The 21,681-nt window shown below is 37.1% G+C and overlaps 2 protein-coding genes across 3 annotated transcripts in view; one reads left to right on the top strand and one right to left on the bottom strand.

Moving 5' to 3' along the window:
* Positions 1-12,152, top strand: part of nptnb (neuroplastin b) — a 39,525-nt gene extending 27,373 nt beyond the window's left edge. The window contains exons 3-9 of the mRNA XM_047362799.1: positions 1,528-1,702; positions 2,710-2,804; positions 6,832-6,965; positions 7,074-7,347; positions 10,730-10,739; positions 10,859-10,932; positions 11,031-12,152. Of these exons, the coding sequence (XP_047218755.1) occupies positions 1,528-1,702; positions 2,710-2,804; positions 6,832-6,965; positions 7,074-7,347; positions 10,730-10,739; positions 10,859-10,919 (749 nt within the window). The 3' untranslated portion in view covers positions 10,920-10,932; positions 11,031-12,152. The remainder of the gene's footprint in view (positions 1-1,527; positions 1,703-2,709; positions 2,805-6,831; positions 6,966-7,073; positions 7,348-10,729; positions 10,740-10,858; positions 10,933-11,030) is intronic.
* rec114 (REC114 meiotic recombination protein) lies at positions 11,893-20,911 on the bottom strand. Of its 2 annotated transcripts, none has more exons than XM_047362797.1 (6): positions 20,747-20,911; positions 17,348-17,437; positions 15,136-15,219; positions 14,690-14,860; positions 13,708-13,785; positions 11,893-12,540 (listed from the first exon to the last, which is right to left on the bottom strand). In XM_047362797.1, the coding sequence occupies exons 1-6, from the start codon at positions 20,819-20,821 to the stop codon at positions 12,376-12,378; spliced, it is 663 nt and encodes a 220-aa protein (XP_047218753.1). In that variant the 5' UTR covers positions 20,822-20,911; the 3' UTR covers positions 11,893-12,375. The 2 variants fall into 2 exon arrangements, with proteins under 2 accessions (XP_047218753.1, XP_047218754.1); XM_047362798.1 differs by having other exon boundaries at positions 13,708-13,782; positions 20,747-20,909.
* Positions 20,912-21,681: the final 770 nt, after the last annotated feature.

The following is a 21,681-nucleotide window of genomic DNA, read 5'->3' as shown; positions in this document are numbered from 1 at the left end:
ACAGTCATCATCCACAATTTGCAAACCATTATCTATTAATGTCAAATGCAAACCAGAGTGAAGTGCTGTTAGGTAGAAGCAACATTAAAAACAAAGCTGTAGCTGCTTTTGATGCAACACATACGGCAACTTGACTGTGAAGATTATCTTTGCTGCATTTCCTGACTGAAGCACAGTGGCACTCAGTCTTACATTCCCCAAGCAGGTAAAAGCACATAGTCGCTAAAGCTTATATCATCTCACACAATATTCGATATCTGAGTACCAAGAGTCTTTTTAACCCCAAGGTGTTTCTCTTGTTTTGACAGCTTAATGTATGTGATAAGTCAAGTGATTCTTGAAACAACTAAACTTGTGTTTAAATATTTCCTGTAGGAAACAATTGTGCTAAGATTACACTAATGATCTTTTCTACCTTCTGTTAAGAAGAGCAGCTCAATTTGCAGACAATATCTTTAGTTTTTGTGGTTGAGCTGGCCAGAAATTGAGCACTTGGGTTAGTATCAGAAAAGACAAGCAATCCTTTAATATAAAGGTTAAAAAGTAGGCACAATCACTAAACAACTATCTTATTAGAGAGTTACAGTAGGTCTTTACTATGAATTTGCTCTATACCTGAGATATATGTAGGCAGGTGCTAGTATGAGATTCTACGGGTATGGTTACCTTCATAATAGTGTGGTGTTTACACAAAATATAAAAATTTATAATTTGATCCAACAGCTTTTATTTAAAACAGAAAATCAATAATTATTGCTACTTTCACTTAAGAAACATGTCTAGTCAGCTACTTATTTTTTAGCTTGTCAGCTATAGTTTCATTAGAGCTTTATTTAAAAGACAATCACAGTTAGCAATCCTTTAGTTTACGCACAGTGACGGTCAGTATTTTTCACAACTCAAAATGTTTCCAGGTATCCAAATGTATCTTTCTGGCAAGCGAGAAAAAGGTATTATACCCTTTTAGCCAGCTGACCAGCAGTGTATAGCAACAGCAGGGGAGGGGGCAGGGCCACATAAAACGCCGGTCACTTCTGCTCTTTCTTTGGCCTATCAAAGGTATGACAATTTTTTTTTTTTTGTATTTTTAGGACATGACTAGTTGTATGTGTAAGAAAGTAAACAGTGGTAATAAATGGTGCTCTTGCTCCTTACTCTGAGGATTATAACATTTAGTTTATCATAGAAATTCTTAAACAGCCCATAAATTAAAATTTGTATGAAAGCAGACATGTCTTTTTACCTGTCAAATAACACCTCAAGTCCTGTTGAAATAAACACGCATTATCTACCACATTATGTACCACATTTCTGTTTTAAAAGTAAATGTGAATCTAAAGAATGCATGCACTTAACTGTGTCTTTTGTTTATTAGTTGTGTGGAGTTCACTTCATAGTCTCCCTCCTACACAGATCATTTAAAAACAGCACACAGCCTGCAGCAACCACACCACAGCATCGGAAGAAGCATTAAAACATCTTCAAGCCCTAGTTCTGGGATAAGATTTGAGTGTCTCTGTCTTCCAGAACCAAAGATCAATGCCTCTGATCAGATCGTCCTGCCACTGGACGCGCCTGCCAAACCGTTTACATTGCATTGTAACCTGACTGCTGCCCATTCGCCCCACAAGGACAGCTTCTGGATGAAGAATGGACGTGAGATACCAAACACACGGGCAGACCAGAGGACCACATCAGTCAGGTGACAAAATCCTTTGAAAAAACATTAGATTGCTCATCCCAAATCACCCACAGTTAATGCAGCAGTTTCAGTTAAAATAACCCCATTGTGCAAGCAATAAAGGAGCAGAGGTAATCTCTTCAGAGGTAATGCCTTCACTCTGCTGTGAAGGCATTCTTGGAGATCAAGACCTAGCAAAGACTGAGGCATTACAGTATACTGATTAGTTCTCAGCTGGAGGTGAGAGAGGTGCACACAGTTGCATGCATGCTACCTCAAGTTTGTTGTTCTGCTTGGGTGACTGATGGTGTGGACTTTTTAAAAAGTGGAACACAGACCACAATGTCACAGGCTGCGGTTTTTCTTGTGAAAACAATTATCCCGAGCCTTGTTTTTGCAGAAAACGTATTGCAATTAAACATTTTATATGCACAAGTGTAACACAGTTCATACATTTAATTATTCTGCTTTGTGAGGAAGATGTGTTTCAGATCAGTACATTTAATTCAAAATCAACATCATTATACTGACAATTTAGCAAGAGTTTCTTAAAAACAGTTATATTTCATACCCAAATTTGTATTACACCTGTGGAGCTATCCTAAAATAAACAACCCCGCCCTCTGTTATTTGCCTGAATTAATAGTTCCTGCTGTCACATGTTATAATCATTGTAGCAGATAGCTACTGTCAGCCCCCATAGACATACCACAGACTATGTCTACCCACAAGATAAGACCAATTGGTCACTTCCTTGTCACACTGCATCAGTGAAACTCTGAACAGTACAGCTAAAATGCCTGTAGCACCCTTTCGTGCAGAATACTGGACTGCTGTTTTGTAATTTTTGAGTAAAAGGCCAAGATGTTTGCTCTCACTGCCTTATGAGTCCTTCAGGCGTTCACTGATTTTGTCAAAGCTAATTACAGCTGTAAATTGAAATCTAGATGCCTTAATTCACTGGACTGCTTGCAGTGCAAATGAAAGTTCTGAAACAATTTGGTGGTTTTGTTTGTGATCTCTTGCAGAATCCTTAAACCTCGAGCAGATGATTCTGGGGAATACATGTGTGTTTACACATTTGACATGGCACCAAATGCAAACGCAACAATTGAAGTCAAAGGTAAGTTTTCTCTGGAACCGAACTGAATTTACATCCACTGGAACACAAAATGTCCTGTTATTTCTTCCTCAGTATTGAACTGTACGCATAATAGTGGCACCATGTTGACAGATTAAAGACGTAGAAGGAAAACTGGCCAACTAAAGCTGTGTCTTGAGAGTCATTGTTGACAAAGATGCTTTAATCCAGCCAGTGCGGTGGTGACGACAGGGAGAATACCTGAGGCTGTTGTCACTCTTGGCTTCGCTGAGACAACATCTAGCAAAATGACAAGGAATGCACATGCTCTCCAAAATATGCAAAGTATAAGATCTACAAGGAGACTTTCATAAGAACTGTGGTCTATTAAAATCAAGTGGTTTAAAGAGGACAGAAACACAAATTGTTTGGGCGTGTATAATAACTTGCCCATCTGCTCATTATGATAATTCTGCATTCTTTGAGTGGTGCTGTGTTTTAATACCCTGTGCCAACTCAACACATGATTGCATTAAAGTGAAGCAATAAAGACAGATCATTAAGCATTCCTAGCCAAACTTCAGATGAAGGAATATTATATTAGTATTTGAGAAAAAAAATATAAAGTCAAGTATGTTTTTATCAGTTCGTTAAGTTATTGCAAGAATGCTACGAACAGCCACAGTTGGTGCCATAGGCTTTCTCATTTAGAAATATGTATTTAACTTGTCATATTTTTTCAAATTGCAAACACGAACTTCTATGTGTTGTTTCTGGGAGTTTATGTGATGTGAAACAAACACCACATTTGGGCATCTAAAGAATTAATCCTTTGTCCATTCTTCATTGCAAAATAGCCCAAGCTTATTCAGATTGGATGAAGAGTGTCTGTGGGGATGCTGGAGTAAGCATTTCTTAGCTTGTGATGCTGCCACCACCATGTTTCATGATGAGGGTGGTGTTTTAAGAGTACTAAAAAATGTTTGATTTTTGCCACAAACTATAGACTTTCTTCATAGTTTTGCTGTTGGCAGATTCTCCCACCTGAGCTGTAGATCTATGTTGCTCTTCCAGAAGTACCGTGGGCCTGTTTTCCACTTCTCTGATTAATGTCCTTGTAAATTTAGATGGTAGGCCTTCATGAGATGGTGGAACATTGACAACACAACACCTCAAGCTGACACTGAAGCCATCAATCTAAATAAGGAATCCTCTGTGAGAAAAGGCAAGCCAAACCCTCTTCAAGAGAAGATTACCTGTGTAGTGCATAAGCCAATTTGCAGCGGCATGGCTGTAGTGCATACTGAGCCCAGCCCTGCCTCTTACTTCACGGCTGTCTTGTAGCGATGCCTGATTGCGTAACATGGATGATGGCTGTGCAAGCTGCTTTCACTGGATTGTCAGATGGCAGCACTAGTCACCATTCAAACTGTTATTTCTGCAGTGGTTTGACTGCAGAGACTCACTATCTGGCCCCAGTGGGAAGATTTGGTATCTGACCTGTCAATGAAGGACTTTTTCGTGATATGAAAAGAAAAATCATAAAAAAAGAAACTATAACAACAACCTTTTGATGTCATAAGCAGGTACAATGGCTGGATCTAAATAAGGCATTTTTTTTGTCTGTAAACTCTTGTAATTTTCTAGAAGTGGTTGAGATCCTCTGTGACCCAGGTAAGCAAGCCCCCAGTAAGCAAGCCAGTTTCCACAGCGCTCCTGGCAGCAGTTCACTAAGATCCCTCGCCTACAGTGTCCTTGGCACGCTCATCCTTGCAGGACTCAGCTCAGAGGCAACAGATGGAGGGTTCTGTGATGTTGTAGGATTAAGGCTCTGAATACAGTCCCAACCATCTCTGTGGCACGGGTAGACTTCGTATCAAAGACTATTGTCTTTAATACGAAGCTTACTACAGATACATATTTCGTCCTCTTATGCTTATCAAGTTTTATATAAGGCAAAACACATTTCTCTGTCATACTTGCTTTAAGAAAAATATAAAGGGTCATTTAAAGCATTTTTTTCATAAATCAAAATAATACATGTATTAACTGATCTGACTTAACAGTTTTAAAAAAAAATATGATGTCTGTTCAATCAACTTTTCAGGGAACAATTCTCTCTGACAGGTTTGACCTTGTTCCCTCTCACTCATCCCCCTCACATTTATCCCCTTTTACCAGTGTGGCTAACAGAAATTAATAATCAGGAGTCAGGAGTGTGAAATGGAGGTTTCTGTCTGTTTTAGCACCACTCAGAGGGCTGTCAGTCAGTCACAGAGATGTCACAGCGAGGATAAGGTTTGAATAAGCTTGGCCACTCCCCTGCTCAGGGAGCACATGCGCACCGTAATTAGGGTGGAATGATGTCACCAAAGAGCACAGAGCCCTCCTGCCCTCCACACACTGCTGACAACGTCTCACACTCAGTTACAGTGATGTCAAGGATTAGAGAAAGTTATTTTTGTGCTAAACTGTAAAACTGTCTCACCTTTGGCAAAGAGTGTTCTACTGAGCAATCATTATGGCTTTTCTCAGCTGTTAGATATATTTCTAGATGTTAATAATTCCATAATCAGTTTATACTTTACTCAGAGCCTGATTAGATCATTGTTTTGTTGTTAAAGATCTATTTTTGAGAAATTTACTGTCAGATTATTTTATTTAAGGGGCACATCTGGAGGCTCCCATATAACACAGCTGCAACGCTGCCCCCATCCGTGACCTTATTATGAATTTTATTGAAATACTTTTTATTCCATGCAGCAACATCCCTTGGGTTTGGCTGGGGGATGTATAGTACATATCCATAAAAGTTAAATAAACTGGTTAGAAAAGGGTTAGTTTTTAGGGAAAGCAGATATTGTCACTCTATGGTTTACCTATTTACACAAACAGTAAATCCACTATTTAGAAAAGCAAGAAAAAGAAACCGTAAAAATAGTATTTCTCTATATCATTTTAAGACTATTTAGCCTCAACATTTCCCTTGGGGGTTCAACTCCATATCCATATAAAATAGTTGAAGCTGGCTGGTTATGTTGCCATTGTTTCAGTATTGACAATTATCAATGTGCAATGATTACATAACCTGGAAATTTACCAGTTATTGAGTATATTCTATATTGTTTCAGTGGTACACCGGATTTGACTTGGCATTGAATGGGCAGTACAGACTGAACAATAGCGTCCACAAGGCAGAGTTTAGGAAAACTGGGAGATTTTAAAAGACTTAATTAATGCAAACTGCCTCCATGGATTTCATATACAAACAGCCAATCAGCCAAAACGAAAACAATTTTAAATAATCAAACTTGACCTTTTGTTTTTATTGCTATGGTATTGTTGAACAGTATGGGATTGATTAAAGTGTAATTAAAAGCTTTTAAAATAATTAAATGTTTCAATTGAAGTCAAAAATTGAAATACAAGCTTCTATTTCGGGTTCTTAAATTTGTACATTATGCATCCACATCAAAGAGGAAAGAAACATTTTACATTTTAACAGAAATAGCTCAGGGTTAGTAGGAATGTTTAAATTTTTATTACATCTTATTGTTATTTTAATAACAAACACAAATCACTACTTAAAAACTGAAATATAATCCTTTTGTCCATATTCATGTCCTCTGGTAGAAAAATAAATCTTTCGGGCATCTCTTTTCAGGCAGGTGTCTCTCATGCTTGCAAGGTTAGTTTGTAGTGTATTTCGTGATGTTTATGATCCCCTCCGATGTACAAATGTTTCAGAGAGGAACTCTGTTCTTCCACAGACTTAGTTTAAAGATTTTATTTCAACCAGACCCATATTGAAATTTACAGATCTTGTGCACAAAGTCTGGGGGGATCAAAGCCACTTATCGTAGAGGACCATATGTGTGTGCTCCTTGGTTGGGTAAACAATAACTTTTAAAATTAGCTGTAACAAAGGCTTAGGAATGTGCTTCAAACACATAGTGGATACTACACCATATTCATGTCTTCAAGTAGGAATTGTAATCTTTGTCTGACTGGGTTTTCTTCTTCCAGATTAGTTAATAATGAGTTTGACTGATCTGTTTTACAACCCTAGCTAAGCCCTACATCACCGGCCACAAGCGAAGTGAAAATAAAAATGAGGGGGAAAATGCAATGATGTACTGCAGGTCTGTCGGTTACCCGCATCCAACTTGGACATGGCGAAAAGTGGACAGAAGATCTTACAAGGTTCATATTGAATTATATAAAGCTAAAGGTGCACACAGATACTGTAGCTCAAAGGATTCAACATTGTTTAACTGTTATTTACTTTGATAAATGGTCGCTGTTTTTCAGGATATTGACAACTCTACAGGACGCTTCTTTATCACGACCAGAGACAACTACACAGAGCTCAACATACTGAACCTAGATATAACCACGGATCCTGGTATATATGAATGCAATGCAACCAGTGTGATTGGGAACACTGCAGAAACCACTATACTACGAGTGCGCAGCCATCTTGCACCACTTTGGCCTTTCCTTGGAGTGCTCGCAGAAATAATCATTCTTGTAGTCATCATCGTTGTGTATGAGAAACGCAAAAGGCCAGATGATGTTATTGATGGTAAGAAAATCTTTTTTGATGGAAAGCAGTTTGAAGTTGTCAATTTATATTTTGACTATTTGAAGTTGTGAATTTATATAAATGTTTTCACTAAAAGAAGTCAAGTTTATTTATATAGCGCCTTTCAGCAACAAGGTACCCAAAGCACTGCACATGAAGAAAAACATTACAATGATACAGACACAGAAAAACAAATCAAATGACACTAATAATCCTTGGGAGTAATAATAATTAATAATCCTTCCGGGTGGAAGTGGGAGCGAAGTCGAATTACTTGTAATAATTCTCATTCTGAATCCAACAAGGGGGATTTCATTCCATCTCAAAACATTTGTTTTCTCAGCGGTTTATAAATTAATTGCTTTTTCTAATAGACTGAATTAGGTGTACCATACAAACTATCATGCCTTAAGTTACAAAGTTTCAACCCCAAAGATGCTTCTGCTGTCAGAGGAGAGCTGGAGAGGCCAATGATTTCAAAGGACTCTCCTTTTTGGTCTTGGTAGATGTAACAAAAGCAGAACCAAAGGACTATTAACATTTAGGTCACATGCTAAATGCATGCAAATGTGACCTTTATATATGTACAACTTAAAATAAGGCAAAACTCAGCCTGGAAAGGGTTGGCTGTTTGTGTACAGAACTAGCAGCAGTTACGAGACATACAGAATACTGTCAGAACATCATAGTCCCAATATGTAACTTAATTGGATGCTATTCTTTTCCCCTGTCCCCTTCCTTCCATATGGAACCATATTCTAAATGGGTGGTAAGTGAGAGATCCTGCATGGTTATGAAGATCTGTTGTCAGTTTGTATGCTTTTTTTTTATCAGCCTAGAGCCCATTAACAATCCTTATCATCTTTGATGAGATACTGCTTTGATTCGAAACCGATGAAGCATTTCCGTTTCCGTGAAGCTGAACCAATGACAATGTGATGCATTTCCTTATTGTAAATGTACTATAATAGGTAAATATTTTGACAATCAGTAATTTCAGTGGAATAAAAAAACATAATTTCCAGATTTTAAATGTGAAAATGGCCCTAAACTAAGTGGAATATGTAACCAAAACCCAAGAATAATAATAATAATTATTATTATTAGAAAACTGTTTAGACAAGTTCAAAAATTTTAACAAATATAAAGAACTGATGAGCGTTCTAGTACCGTTACTAGTTGTGTCCATGCACAACTAGTAACGGTATAATATAAAAAAGAACATGAAAATGCATCATGTTTTTTTTTAAATGCTACACCACTGTGAAATAAACAGGACTTGAAACTCTCTGCTATGATACGAATACACTGACTATATTTCTGAAAACTTCTTGGTGCACTCTGCACAGGCGTAAGCCACCACCAGCACAATACTTTCATCGTTGTTATGTTTTTACAGGATAGTAAATACATATACATACGACTAAAGCTGCAAACCAACCTGATCTGCAGCAAACTTGCTTACTTCTTCTAGCTATTGCTGACTTAGCAATAAGACTTTTTCAAAAAGTTGCAGAAAGCCACAAAGCCATTTTTTTAAACAAACTGTAGCTACAGCAAATTGTAGCAAGTCCCTAAAACAGCTCTAATCGGCAGGACTTCCTTTCCTGAACCACCTCTCTGTGTGGCCCCTGCTCAACCAGTGGCAGGGTTCAATTCAGCCAAACACACAGAGGACAGTAACAGTAAATGTTGGTAGAATACCAAAAAATGCTTATTTCTACCTGTCAGTGTAGATATTGTGTAAATATGTAAATAATTCGTCATTTTTACCATTATTCTCTCAAATATTTGCCCTTAACTTAAAAATGCAGGGTAATTTGTAATCATTCATGTTATTACTGCAATATGAAAAATGGATGAAATTGGTTTGTAATACATCATCAGTTTGTGCTTTCTGACATTTTCTAGCATTAATTATGTTTTGTGGCCCTTGTGAATTTGAAATTTGAATACATTTAAGCTTAGACAAATTTTAGACCGGGCAGTTTTGCTTGGGAGGCTACATATATAGGTCTAAATTACAAGATATATATATATATATATATATATATATATATTTGAAGCGATTAAAGTAGATTATATTTGCCATGTTTATTTCATTCAAATCAGGATGAATCCCGGCTCACAGCCTTCCTCAAATCTCCTTTTAGCATCCACTGTTTCCAGAGGTTTTGGTCCCTGTCTGCGTGCGTTATAATTTCGGGTCTCTTGATGGTTTAGCTCTGTTGGAGCACTTTTTAACTCCACAGCCAGAAGCTATGATGCAGAGGCTCACATTTCTGTACCAGCTGTTAAATTTACAAATTTTGTTGTGTGATGAAGCTACAATTATGTAGAGGGACGCCAAAACGCTTTATGTGAAAAAGTGAAATCACAATTGACGTTTTACAGCTCTGTTGTTAAATCACTAATATCACACAGTAAAAAGCTGTTGTTAGTGTGCTTGCAAAAGGCATAACAGTACATTTGTGTTGTATACATATGAAGTGTGATAAAACTGCATAAGCCGACAGATTTTCCACCTCTTGACAGAACCATTTTTTTCTTTTTTTGGTCTAACATTGTAACTGCCATAATCTGCTTCATTTTAAAGCCATGGAATGCTGCTAATACTGCTTATCCCTGACTAATAACTGCATGGAAACAATTTTACTGTGACTACTTCCTGTACCTGCTGACACATTTCATTTGTTTGCAAAACACCAACAACCCTATGAGGGGTGTGAAACCAATTTTTTACCACCACCAATTTCCAGCACCTGCTTTTTTTTGTTTGTTTTTCTGCAACACTGTAACAATGGCACTTATCCTATGTCCCTATTATTGTAAAGAGTCACATTTTTTAAGTCTTTGTCACCTTACGTTATTGCTTTATATTATAGAAGGTAATAGTGAACTGGCAACATCTATCATGCCCTATCCACGTCTATATAACATTGCAAACTGTAATTAAAAGATGGCTTTAAGTGAGCCATCTGTAACACTCCTACACAAAGTCTCTACTTGAAGTAAACAAGATGCGATTCAGATGTTACGTAAGGTTAAGTTTATAATGTTTGACTTAAAAGCTGATTTTTATACCGACTTGAATATTGTTTTGTCATGTTTCAGCAACAGATGCTGTACGTAGACCTTTGTAAGAATGTAATGCACATAACAATGAATTTCAATGCTCTTGCTTTTCTCAGGCTTCTGAAAGCAGGCAAATCTCGAGACAAAGTCTAATAAAAAGAAACCCACACAAAACCAAAAACGATCAAAACCAACAGTAAAAGTTATTTTCAAAAAATGTTATATTTCTGTTATATTTATTTTCTACCATTTGACCTCTGTTTGTGTTTTTGTCTTGTTTCTTCCCATGTCAAAGATGATGAACCAGTCGGACCAGCGTAAGTAAATAAATACCTGTAATGCTGTAATACAGTAGATTTGTTTAAAAGTACTGGGTACTGTATTATTTGTTAACATTTAGAGTTAAGTCACTGTAATATAACTGCTTTTATCCTAGGAAAACAAACTCAACAAACAACCACAAGGACAAAAACATACGCCAGAGGAATACAAAATAAGCAATTTACTCAAGTAAGACCGTGCTCTAAGGGATTGGGGGGGGGGTAAATATAGAGCTCACTGAGAGGATATTCCGTATTCATGTCATCTCTTAAATTTTCTCTCCACAGATGAGATGGCAAAACTGCATTTTTTGACTACATGAAAGTATCAGAGGTTGACAGAACTCCAGGCAGTGTGGAAAAACCCATATCTTATCTCATTTTATGAGAAACAATATCAGCATAACACTGGCAACAAAAAGAACATAATGGCTGTCTTAAGCATGCCTTATTCAGTCTTAGATGGCAATTTCAGGATGATGAATAATGACAGATGCGCCACAAAGGTGTACACATTTCCAATGTGCTGTTGATGTCTCCTTTATTAATTTTAACATGTCCTCAACTGAGGTGATCCCTTTTTTATTACATATCATGTACAATGCATGCAAGATAATAACGCAATAGGATACTCAGAATAGACATTTTCTGTTGTTATCCCTCGTGTGGCTTTTTTGCATCCAAACTACCTGTTTTTTATGGAGTCATCCTCATATATATATGTATATATATATATATATATATATGTGTATATATATATATATACATATATATATAGTTTTTATTGACAATTTGTACAGCATATCATTGTCATTAAAATATTTGATTTGTGACAAGTCCACTTTTAACAGAACTCTTATTGTGAAGCGAGGGCTTCATAACAAGCAGTATTTAAATTTTATTGAGAGTGCTTACAGAAAATGACTACTGTGTGTTTAACTATCTTAACAAAAAGGATATATGTATTATTTCTATTTTCTTTCCAGGGTAACTTAGGTGTCTTGTATATGTTGAAGTATGAGTGTTCAAATGATAGGAAATCTGTAAAAAAAAATATTTTTTTTATAATTCCCCAATTCCAATTCATTGATTTTTACTTTCTATTTTTTCTCTCTTTACCTGTATAGCATGGCTATAATCCTATGCAATATGTATTCTTAAATAGATATATGGAGGGCAGTTTGTTTTTAACTCAGTGAAGCTTTAATATTGTGGGATCACTTGGAAGCTGGCATAGATTCACTGCTGTAGCTGCATGACTCCTCTTTCAATACAATGTATCCATGTGTGTTGTGGTGGAAAAGGACCTGGATTAGGGATGTGAACTGAGGGACCAGAGCATATAGCCACGATCAAACATATGAGTGAGACCAATATTTTTTTTTTCTCAATAAAAACAATGTAAAAACATCCTGTCATGTTTTTCTTTAACGGTACCTACAGATATCAGATAATTGAAAGAATTATCTGTGCTACATAACAATAACTGTGAGATAAGATTTTGGTTTCACAAGTGGAACGGCCAAGTATACTGAACCAACAACAGGCACTGCCTACGCAAGGTTTAGAACATAAAATAATGGCATAACTTAAAATTTCTGCCTTCAGCTGGTGGGAAGATTTTTTTTTTTTTTCACTCTTTTTGCAGTTTCTCCAGCTCATCCTGCACCTTCTCAACAAATGCAGGAAAGTTAGGATCCAGCAGACAAACACGTAGGATGGGCTCCAAGTCACCTGGTGCCAAAGAACAGTGACTATACATGTTAGGGAGAGCCAAAGCAGTCTCTCCCAAAAAGTGCTGTGGGATGAAAGGAGAAAGACTGTAGTCAATCCAAAAGGTTAGAATCTCATTGATAGACATACAGCTACGTATCACAAACAAAATTTAAAATCAGAAAGTGAAACTCCCATAAAGATGCATTACACACAGCTTACAGGTAGTAATAATAATAATAATATTGCAGAAATGTTCGTTATGGTCTGGTTATGGCCTGCGCAATCATTGGGAAGACTTCTGACAGCTGTCCCGCAGACAATTATTGACACAAGGAGGGTAAGCCATAAAAAGTCATTGCTAAAGAAGCTGGCTATTCACAACGCAACTGTTGCTTCCCTAGCGTTAAGCCAATCCTCATCTAGAGACAACATCAGAAGTGTCTTAACTGGACTAAGGGAAAGGGATCTGGACAGTTGCTCTGTGGTATTTGCAAAAGAAACAACATACAGGAAGATATTACAGCAACTTGGGTTTCCTTAACACCTCAGCAGTACCACAGGCCAAAAGCTTCCATGCCACGTTGGAGTCTTGAAGAAGTTTATTCATGTTTTTCTTTCAAGATATTATTTGCCCCTAGTGGCATTCATTCTGAGTATTCAGACAGTTAACGGGCAGAGAGTGAGGTACTAGGACATGCAGCGAAGATCGGAAATAGAATCTTGGATCTCTACACCAAGGAACAATCGCCCCCACACATGGGGCTCCCACTTGACCACCATGCCCTGCGCTGCGAATGCTGCAGTCATTCATGCAAAAGGAGCCCTGACCCCAAATTTTGTGTACGTACATGGACATATTTTTCGGTAGGTCAACAATTTTTCATGAAAATCTACTATTTTAATTTGCTTTTGTAGTATTCTAATTTTCTGAGAAACATAATTTGGGGTTTTCATTTGCTGTAAGTCATAATCATCAAAAATAACAGAAATAAACACCTGAGTAACATCATTATGTGTATAACAACTCTATATATGAGTTTATTTTTTTTAAATGACTGAAATTACTGAAGTCTAATTGTTAGGTGCCTGTATCTTAGCATTCATATTTTAAGTAAATTTGTATAAGAGCTGAGTACCTTATAGATACAGTAAAGAGATATCTACAAGATACCACATGTAGAATACTATATATATTAGTAACAGTTATATGATTTGCAGAATAATGTGTCAAAGTTTTAACATTTAATACCTGGGTAAGACGCTTGATGGACACAGAGCCTTGAGCAGCTTCAGGCTCAGTCTGCCCAGTCTTTCCCTGACATGACTGCTGCCAGAAGATGACAGAGAAAGTATGGAAGAAAAAAAAAAAGATTTGACAGACACGGCATGACACCACAGAGTATGGAGACCAATCAATGACCTCATTACTAATTGAAAATTTTCCACCCAGTGGAACCAAGTCCTTTCATCTTCTGAGCAAACTTCAGCACTGCATTCGCTCCATAAAGGTCAGCTTAAGCACCATGGCCAAGTCCATTTCTTTCTAATCCTTCATGTATAAAGAGCACAGAAGAGCTGGGTGTTTTACTTTGAAGCCAAATTGTAGTTAATCAAATTTTTACTGCAACTCAAAAGTGTATTGTGGAACTCAACTATTTCATTCATACAGTTAACTCTGCTGAATTATGAATTTTAAATGTAGGGGGATTTTTATTTTTATAATCAAATATTTTATAAACAATTATATCTATAAATTTCCATTAAATCTAACCATATTATAATTAAATTTCCCTCTGTGAATATAATTAAATTTCCCTCTATGAATGGGTGTTTTTATGGTAGGTTTTAACTTAATCCCATACAGAATTGGGATTACATGAGTCTTGCACATTTAAATAGGCTATTCCTGAGAATGTCAGCCCTACAAATAAGACAATGTAGTAAATAGCACCACCTAGTGAGTACATGTTGTTACTATTGATCAGGAAAATGAATTAAAACGCTGTGAGAACATGTTTAGTAGTGGTTTACAACAGGTAGATTTCACAAATAAATGGGATATTATAATGTAAATGGTGTGAATTTTTTATCCATGTTCTAAACTCTAACCTAAGAGTTGCTATCACTGTCTTTTGCTTGATTTTTAGAAGGTGCATGGCTTAACAAAAATTCCAAAGTCCAAAAAACTGTCAGGTTAGACATTGCATTCGCTGAGAGGTAAGCTTAGCAACCTGAGCGGCTGGTGGGACCTCAGTGGGGGGCTGATTTGGATGTATCGCTGCAACTTCCACAGACATGACAGGCACATACTCCATCAACTTTTCCACAGCCCTTGAACATTGATTTACAGCCTCCGCTGTGCTGCTGCCATCAAACTGCATCCTTATCATGCGGCTCTCCCCCTGCAGAATTCCACAAATTCGCACACAGTCTCTCCGTCAATCAATCATGACAATGAAAACATCGGAGATTTGAATGTTTTATTTCACTAATCAGCATATCTGCAAATTAAATACATACAAAACATTTTTAAAGTTTGTGTATAAAGACACATAAATGCAAATAGCTCTAAGCAATAATAATAATAACGTTTTGGTTGATAATAATTAATCATTGTATTTTTTGAAGGTATGGAATGAATCAGACTGGACTGAAACATGGAAATTTTATTGCTCACCCTCACAGTAAATCGAAACATCAGGTTATCATATTTATGCTGCACTTTAAGAGAATTGGAGTCACCATCCAAAGGGATTGTATCCTGAAAGATAAAAATAAAATAAACATCTTCCACTAACCAGGAATAAAATAAGTTATATACCTGGATATATTGATATTTATACATAAGCTATTGTGAACAAATACATTTTTTTAAACAACTCCACTACAAATAGAGACAAGAAGAATTGCTTCCCAAAACTGTCTGCAGGGGTCCCTGTTTACTCAGTAACATCAAAGCTTCGTATTCGGATCTAGTCATTAGTCTCTGGAGTTAAGAGTGAAAAAAAAAGAACTTTACAATCTGCTGCTTGTTAAATGTGCTTTGCAGGCATTTTGCTTTTAAAGTAAACCCAGTTGGTTTTACAGGAACCAGAGTGCTGCACTTCACTGATGAAGAAGCATTCAGTGGAACGTTCTTAGAACACATTTGAAAAAAAATGCAGAGGCAACATAATACTTAGCAGTTTGGGAGGCCAAAAAAAAAAATCCAAAAAACATTCAACTGTGTTTAATCTTGTGGGATCACTTGAAAGTTGGCATAGATTCACAGCTGTAGCTGCATGACTCTTCTTTCAATACAATGTATCCATGTGTGTTGTGGTGGAAAATCTACTGCATTAACCTTTGTGTGAAAAGGCAAATTTTTTATCTTAAATTCCCAAATTGTCAATTTTAACCTCAATTCTTACCAATTAACCAATCAGGCTTCACTGATATTTGATTAAAAATGGATATTCCTATTTAACAGTGAATATTCCGATCTCTTGGTAACCTCTCTTGCTAAGCAAATACATTATGTTTCATTTCAGATCTGGAGAATAACGCCTGAGCATTAACTGCTGGAATCTATAATAGACCACTGTATCACCCTCAATGAATGCTCTCTACAGTCTGATCTGAATATATGTCTGACTTGTCAACCTAGCACAGCAAGATGGCTGTGTCTCCTGCCAGAACAATATTAATCAGAGACAGAGTGGTACCCCAAACTCTTGTCTCCAGGTCAGATGAAATGTTCTCATTCCGGGCAAGACAAAACTTGTGCAAAAACATTTGAAAGATGCGTCTATAAAAAATGAGGAATTGCATGTAATGTCTATGAATTTATTCGCTCCTCATCAGCTTTTACACAGCTGTGAAGTAGGATGGATTTCTCAATCCACAAAACAATAAGTATAAATTCCCAAACATTAATTAAGGTTATTAAGTTACACATATGCATTTGTGCCAAAAATGTTAAAAAGAACCTTTAGTTACGGCCTAAAAACTTTATATTTCTCTGTAGCATTCCTGAACCCAAGCAGAATATTTAGCTTGGCCCCTCCGAAACAATGCAGTCAAATCCCATCAGATTTGAGCCGAAATGTCAGACTCTTCAGCAGAATATTTCATATGAGCCTCTGATCTGAAAACAGATTAATATTTATAGCAAGATTTGGCACATTGTTTCCAGGCTTTATTTAAAAAGATGAAGTCACAGTATGTCATTTACAGCTGCAGTTATAAATAAATTCCATACAGCTTTGGTCTAGTGTTATGCAAATGAAATGGGCAATGCAATGTCTGCAGTTTCAACAGTTTCACAGCTACAGCATGATTTCATTATTCATACTAATGCATCTTTAAAAAGTATATCTAAATATCAATAATCAACTCAAAATTAAAAACAACTGAATAAAAAGAGTAAAATTTAGGCTTTAATGTGATTGATTAAATAACTCAATCTTTTCAGAAAGTTCAAGAGGTCATTTTAAAGATTCATAATGTAACACTCACTAAATATGATTAAAAGGACATCTCGAGTACAATCGTCATCACAATATCGATGTGTGCAATATAGCAATTGCATGAGACTGCTTGCATGCAATGCCTAGTAAGCCATTATATTTCCATGTACCATGAATTCACACGCTCAGGTCGCCAATAACATGTTTTGCCAGAAGGATGGACTCTCATTGCCCTTGGTGCCCACACCTTATATAGATTGCAGTAACCGAGAAGCTAACGCTCAGGGAGAGTGGTTTAGGGACATTGTGATGATGGATGAGAGATGAGCACACATAATGTGAGTTAATCACAATCATTATTGTCATTGCAACATTCAACATTATTACTGTTGCATCTTTTCTTAATATGGTGCAGCCCCGGAAATAATCACAGCATCTTACCAAGCTTTCTTGCCCTTGCAGCACCAGTAAATATCCAGATTCCAAAATTGTCATGACAATCTTGGGTTCACTAGCCTTTGTCTCAAGAACCTGCAAAATAAATACAGGTAAATAAATTGTATGTCTGCCTTTTCTTTCTCTCTACCGGTGGTCAATGTTTCTCTTTACTGTTGTAAAGTACATTATATGTACATCTCAGCCTGTGAAGCTGGATCTTCATATCTGAGCATTTTTCTAACCTTATGATACATCAGATATCTGCGATATTAATGTCAGAAAGTACTGCCTCATTGTAGGGCAGGGCGATATGGTAAAAAGCAATCCTATCACGATAATATTTTTCACATCAGTCGATATCCATGTATATCATAATATAAAATAAATCACTATTTTTGTCAATGTTTAACGTTCCCTGGAACTATTAAGTGAGATCTGAAGATATCAGAAGGTCATTTTTGATTAAAATATTTATTTTTAAAAGTTGAACATGTCATTAAACATTATTCAACTGTTTTGGTGTAAAAAAATCAGAATCAGCTTTACTGCCACGTTTGTGCACACAAACAAGGAATTTGACTCTGGTACACATACATATACAGGGGTTGGACAATGAAACTGAAACACCTGTCATTTTAGTGTGGGAGGTTTCAAGGCTAAATTGGACCAGCCTGGTAGCCAGTCTTCATTGATTGCACATTGCACCAGTAAGAGCAGAGTGTGAAGGTTCAATTAGCAGGGTAAGAGCACAGTTTTGCTCAAAATATTGAAATGCACACAACATTATGGGTGACATTCCAGAGTTCAAAAAAGGACAAATTGTTGATGCACGTCTTGCTGGCGCATCTGTGACCAAGACAGCAAGTCTTTGTGATGTATCAAGAGCCACGGTATCCAGGGTAATGTCAGCATACCACCAAGAAGGATGAACCACATCCAACAGGATTAACTGTGGATGCAAGAGGAAGCTGTCTGAAAGGGATGTTCGGGCGCTAACCCGGATTGTATCCAAAAAACATAAAACCACGGCTGCCCAAATCACGGCAGAATTAAATGTGCACCTCAACTCTCCTGTTTCCACCAGAACTGTCCGTCGGGAGCTCCACAGGGTCAATATACACGGCCGGGCTGCTATAGCCAAACCTTTGGTCACTCATGCCAATGCCAAACGTCGGTTTCAATGGTGCAAGGAGCACAAATCTTGGGCTGTGGACAATGTGAAACATGTATTGTTCTCTGATGAGTCCACCTTTACTGTTTTCCCCACATCCGGGAGAGTTACGGTGTGGAGAAGCCCCAAAGAAGCGTACCACCCAGACTGTTGCATGCCCAGAGTGAAGCATGGGGGTGGATCAGTGATGGTTTGGGCTGCCATACCATGGCATTCCCTTGGCCCAATACTTATGCTAGATGGGCGCGTCACTGCCAAGGACTACCGAACCATTCTTGAGGACCATGTGCATCCAATGGTTCAAACATTGTATCCTGAAGGCGGTGCCGTGTATCAGGATGACAATACACCAATACACACAGCAAGAATGGTGAAAGATTGGTTTGATGAACATGAAAGTGAAGTTGAACATCTCCCATGGCCTGCACAGTCACCAGATCTAAATATTTTATTGAGCCACTTCAGGGTGTTTTGGAGGAGCGAGTCAGGAAACGTTTTCCTCCACCAGTATCATGTAGTGACCTGGCCACTATCCTGCAAGAAGAATGGCTTAAAATCCCTCTGACCACTGTGCAGGACTTGTATATGTCATTCCCAAGACGAATTGACGCTGTATTGGCTGCAAAAGGAGGCCCTACACCATACTAATAAATTATTGTGGTCTAAAACCAGGTGTTTCAGTTTCATTTTCCAACCCCTGTATATTCAAGTGACATGAGAAAGCCGACTCTATGGTCGGTTGTTGCCGTTGTACAGGAGTTGTTTTCGATGAGGTGGAAGGGCAAAGGACAGGTGGTGGTGGTTTAGCACTCGCTCTCTTCTGCGATAAAAGTTTTACAGTCTGCGTGCCTATTGCCAAGGTCATTCTAGCAGCTTTCTTTTCTTTTTCTATTTTGATGTCAATTTAAAACTAATACTTTCCTTGGATGTGTGTTTGGGATTGTTGTCTTGCTGAGATGTCCACCCTCATTTCATCTTCATCATCCAGGTAACATGGCAGCAGATTTTTATCAGAAATGTCTTCATTCAATTATATAAAGCCTCCCAGAGCCGTATGCCAAACAACAGCCCCACTCCATGATGTTACCACTTCCACACTTGGTGATCGTTTGGCGATTTGTTATGACCGTGATGAAAGCCAAAAGCTGAAAGGCGTTGGTCTGCTAATAAAGTTATTTCCCAGTACTTCAAGTGTTTCTGGAGTCTTCACCTCCCCAGTTCTTTGACCCTCTGCATGCACCCTGGGAGTCAGTGAAGTTATGCCAGAAACGTTTGGATCCCCATCTCCATAATTCACTGCTGGTATGGCGTCTTTGGAGTGTTCTGCAGTACATTTTGTCCTCCAAACATGGTTTGTATGACTGCATCCCAAGAGTTCATTTTGATTTCATCTGACCTGACTATATTTTCCCAAGTAGGTCGCAGACTTCTCTAAATATTGTTGAACAACATAAACACATTTCAACATCCTTATCTACAGCAATGGAGTCTTCCATGGTAAGTGTGCATACAGGCTGTGGAAGCTGACTGCATTATTTATTGATTTCTTTAAAACAAAACCTAACCTGTTAAATGTGTGTAATCCCATTTTATAACACATAACTGCCACATTTTTGACATCTATGATTTGAGTTATTTGCATATGTGGACTGGATAGGTTGTTACCGAAATCAGGTGAGAGCTCCCTGTCAATTGCACCATCAGATATATTATTCCAAAATATTGGTCATGTGTTCAATGCTAATGTTACCCACTGTACATAATAGGTAACAGAAACAATAAAACTAGTCATGACATGTCCTACAGAATGTCAAGCAAGTTCTATATCCAAAGTGAATTGTGATTTTGACCATAAGCTATGAATATTTTTCTTTTAATTGTACAACAATAATTGTATTTTCAGCTCTTTAAAATCCTAAATACTTATACACATTTTAAGAATTTCAAATTTCTCCAAATTTGCTACACAAAAACTTTAAAGTGGGTTCATTCTGGATCAGTACTGTTGAGGGGCCCCACGCAGCAGCTTTGTTTGCTTATGTATGAGGCCGGCTCTGGACATGTACAATAGAATAATAATAAACACAACATTTAATGTTGGCATCTGTATTTAGCTGTTAGCATAATAACGTCATATGCTAACTCCGCTTTGGCTAGCTTAAAAACAAAGTTTATCCGTCTAGTTTGCATAAAGCCGTTTTTGAATACATTAAACACATACATTCGGTTACCTTCCATGACTTTCGTCCTGTTTGCGGTACAAAACGCCCATAGCGTCTTAATGTCCAGGTGTGGCTGGTTGCCATTTCAAAAAGACTTTACAGTCTAGTTTGTTGCAGAAAACAGAAAGATGTCTCCTCTCGTCTTCTCACACGGGGCTGTGAGCGGGCGCAGGTCAAATCATTTTATTAATTACACCTTTCAAAGAATAAAATCACAAAGAAAAAAACACACTCATGTACGTATTGTTAAACTCTATTAAATGAAAGATAAATATACAGTTTATATTATTTTAGCCAATTAGTTTTTTCTTCAAGATAAATTACTATGACTGTTTAATGTTCAATGTGCCTCTTTCATGTTTTTTCCATTTGCATTTAGATTACCTCATTTTTAATTTATTCTAAAGCTTTTACTTGACATTTGATCGTTGTTCTCTTAACGCCTATATAACGTATTAGTTACTTAACTGAGAAACAGGTTTGTAAATTAATTGTTTTTTTATTTTCTACCACGTCATTACCAACCTCATGTAAATTTTTATCTTTGCATTATTTTGTTTTTAAATATGTATATATTTCAGGCCTAGAACATTTGTAATGATTTGAAGAATTAATGATTTCCCCTCATATTGAGCATGCATGAGCAACACAGTTAAAAGCTGAAATAACAGCAAATAATATAAAATTGGAGAGTAGTATGAGAATGTAGCAGAGTGAGGGAAAGTGCTCATTACGGACTGAACAGTTTTTAAAGTATATCAGTCATATTCAGCAAATTAGAATATGTGTTCCAATGAGGCTTTTATGTCAGGTTAAAAGCACCTTTTAGACCTTAAATTAGTAGTTGACAACCCAATGCATGTTGCAGTCATATTGGTTCAGTAACAAAGTCCAAATGGTCTTTTTATCTTATGCTTTATTGACATCTTTTGACATTTATATGT

This window comes from Girardinichthys multiradiatus, chromosome 4 (genome assembly GCF_021462225.1).
Source record: "Girardinichthys multiradiatus isolate DD_20200921_A chromosome 4, DD_fGirMul_XY1, whole genome shotgun sequence".
Classification (NCBI taxonomy): Eukaryota; Metazoa; Chordata; class Actinopteri; order Cyprinodontiformes; family Goodeidae; genus Girardinichthys; species Girardinichthys multiradiatus.
This window is presented reverse-complemented; position numbering and strand designations above follow the sequence as displayed.

What these genes read in the sequence shown, in the direction of transcription:
- rec114 (XM_047362797.1), bottom strand. Translation starts at nt 20,821, where the DNA reads ATGGCAACCAGCCACACCTGGACATTAAGACGCTATGGGCGTTTTGTA. An exon ending in TGCAAGGGCAAGAAAGCTTG is followed by an intron (nt 15,220 to 17,347) that starts GTAAGATGCTGT and finishes TTTATCTTTCAG; the next exon opens with GATACAATCCCTTTGGATGG. An exon ending in CCATCAAGCGTCTTACCCAG is followed by an intron (nt 12,541 to 13,707) that starts GTATTAAATGTT and finishes TTCATCCCACAG; the next exon opens with CACTTTTTGGGAGAGACTGC.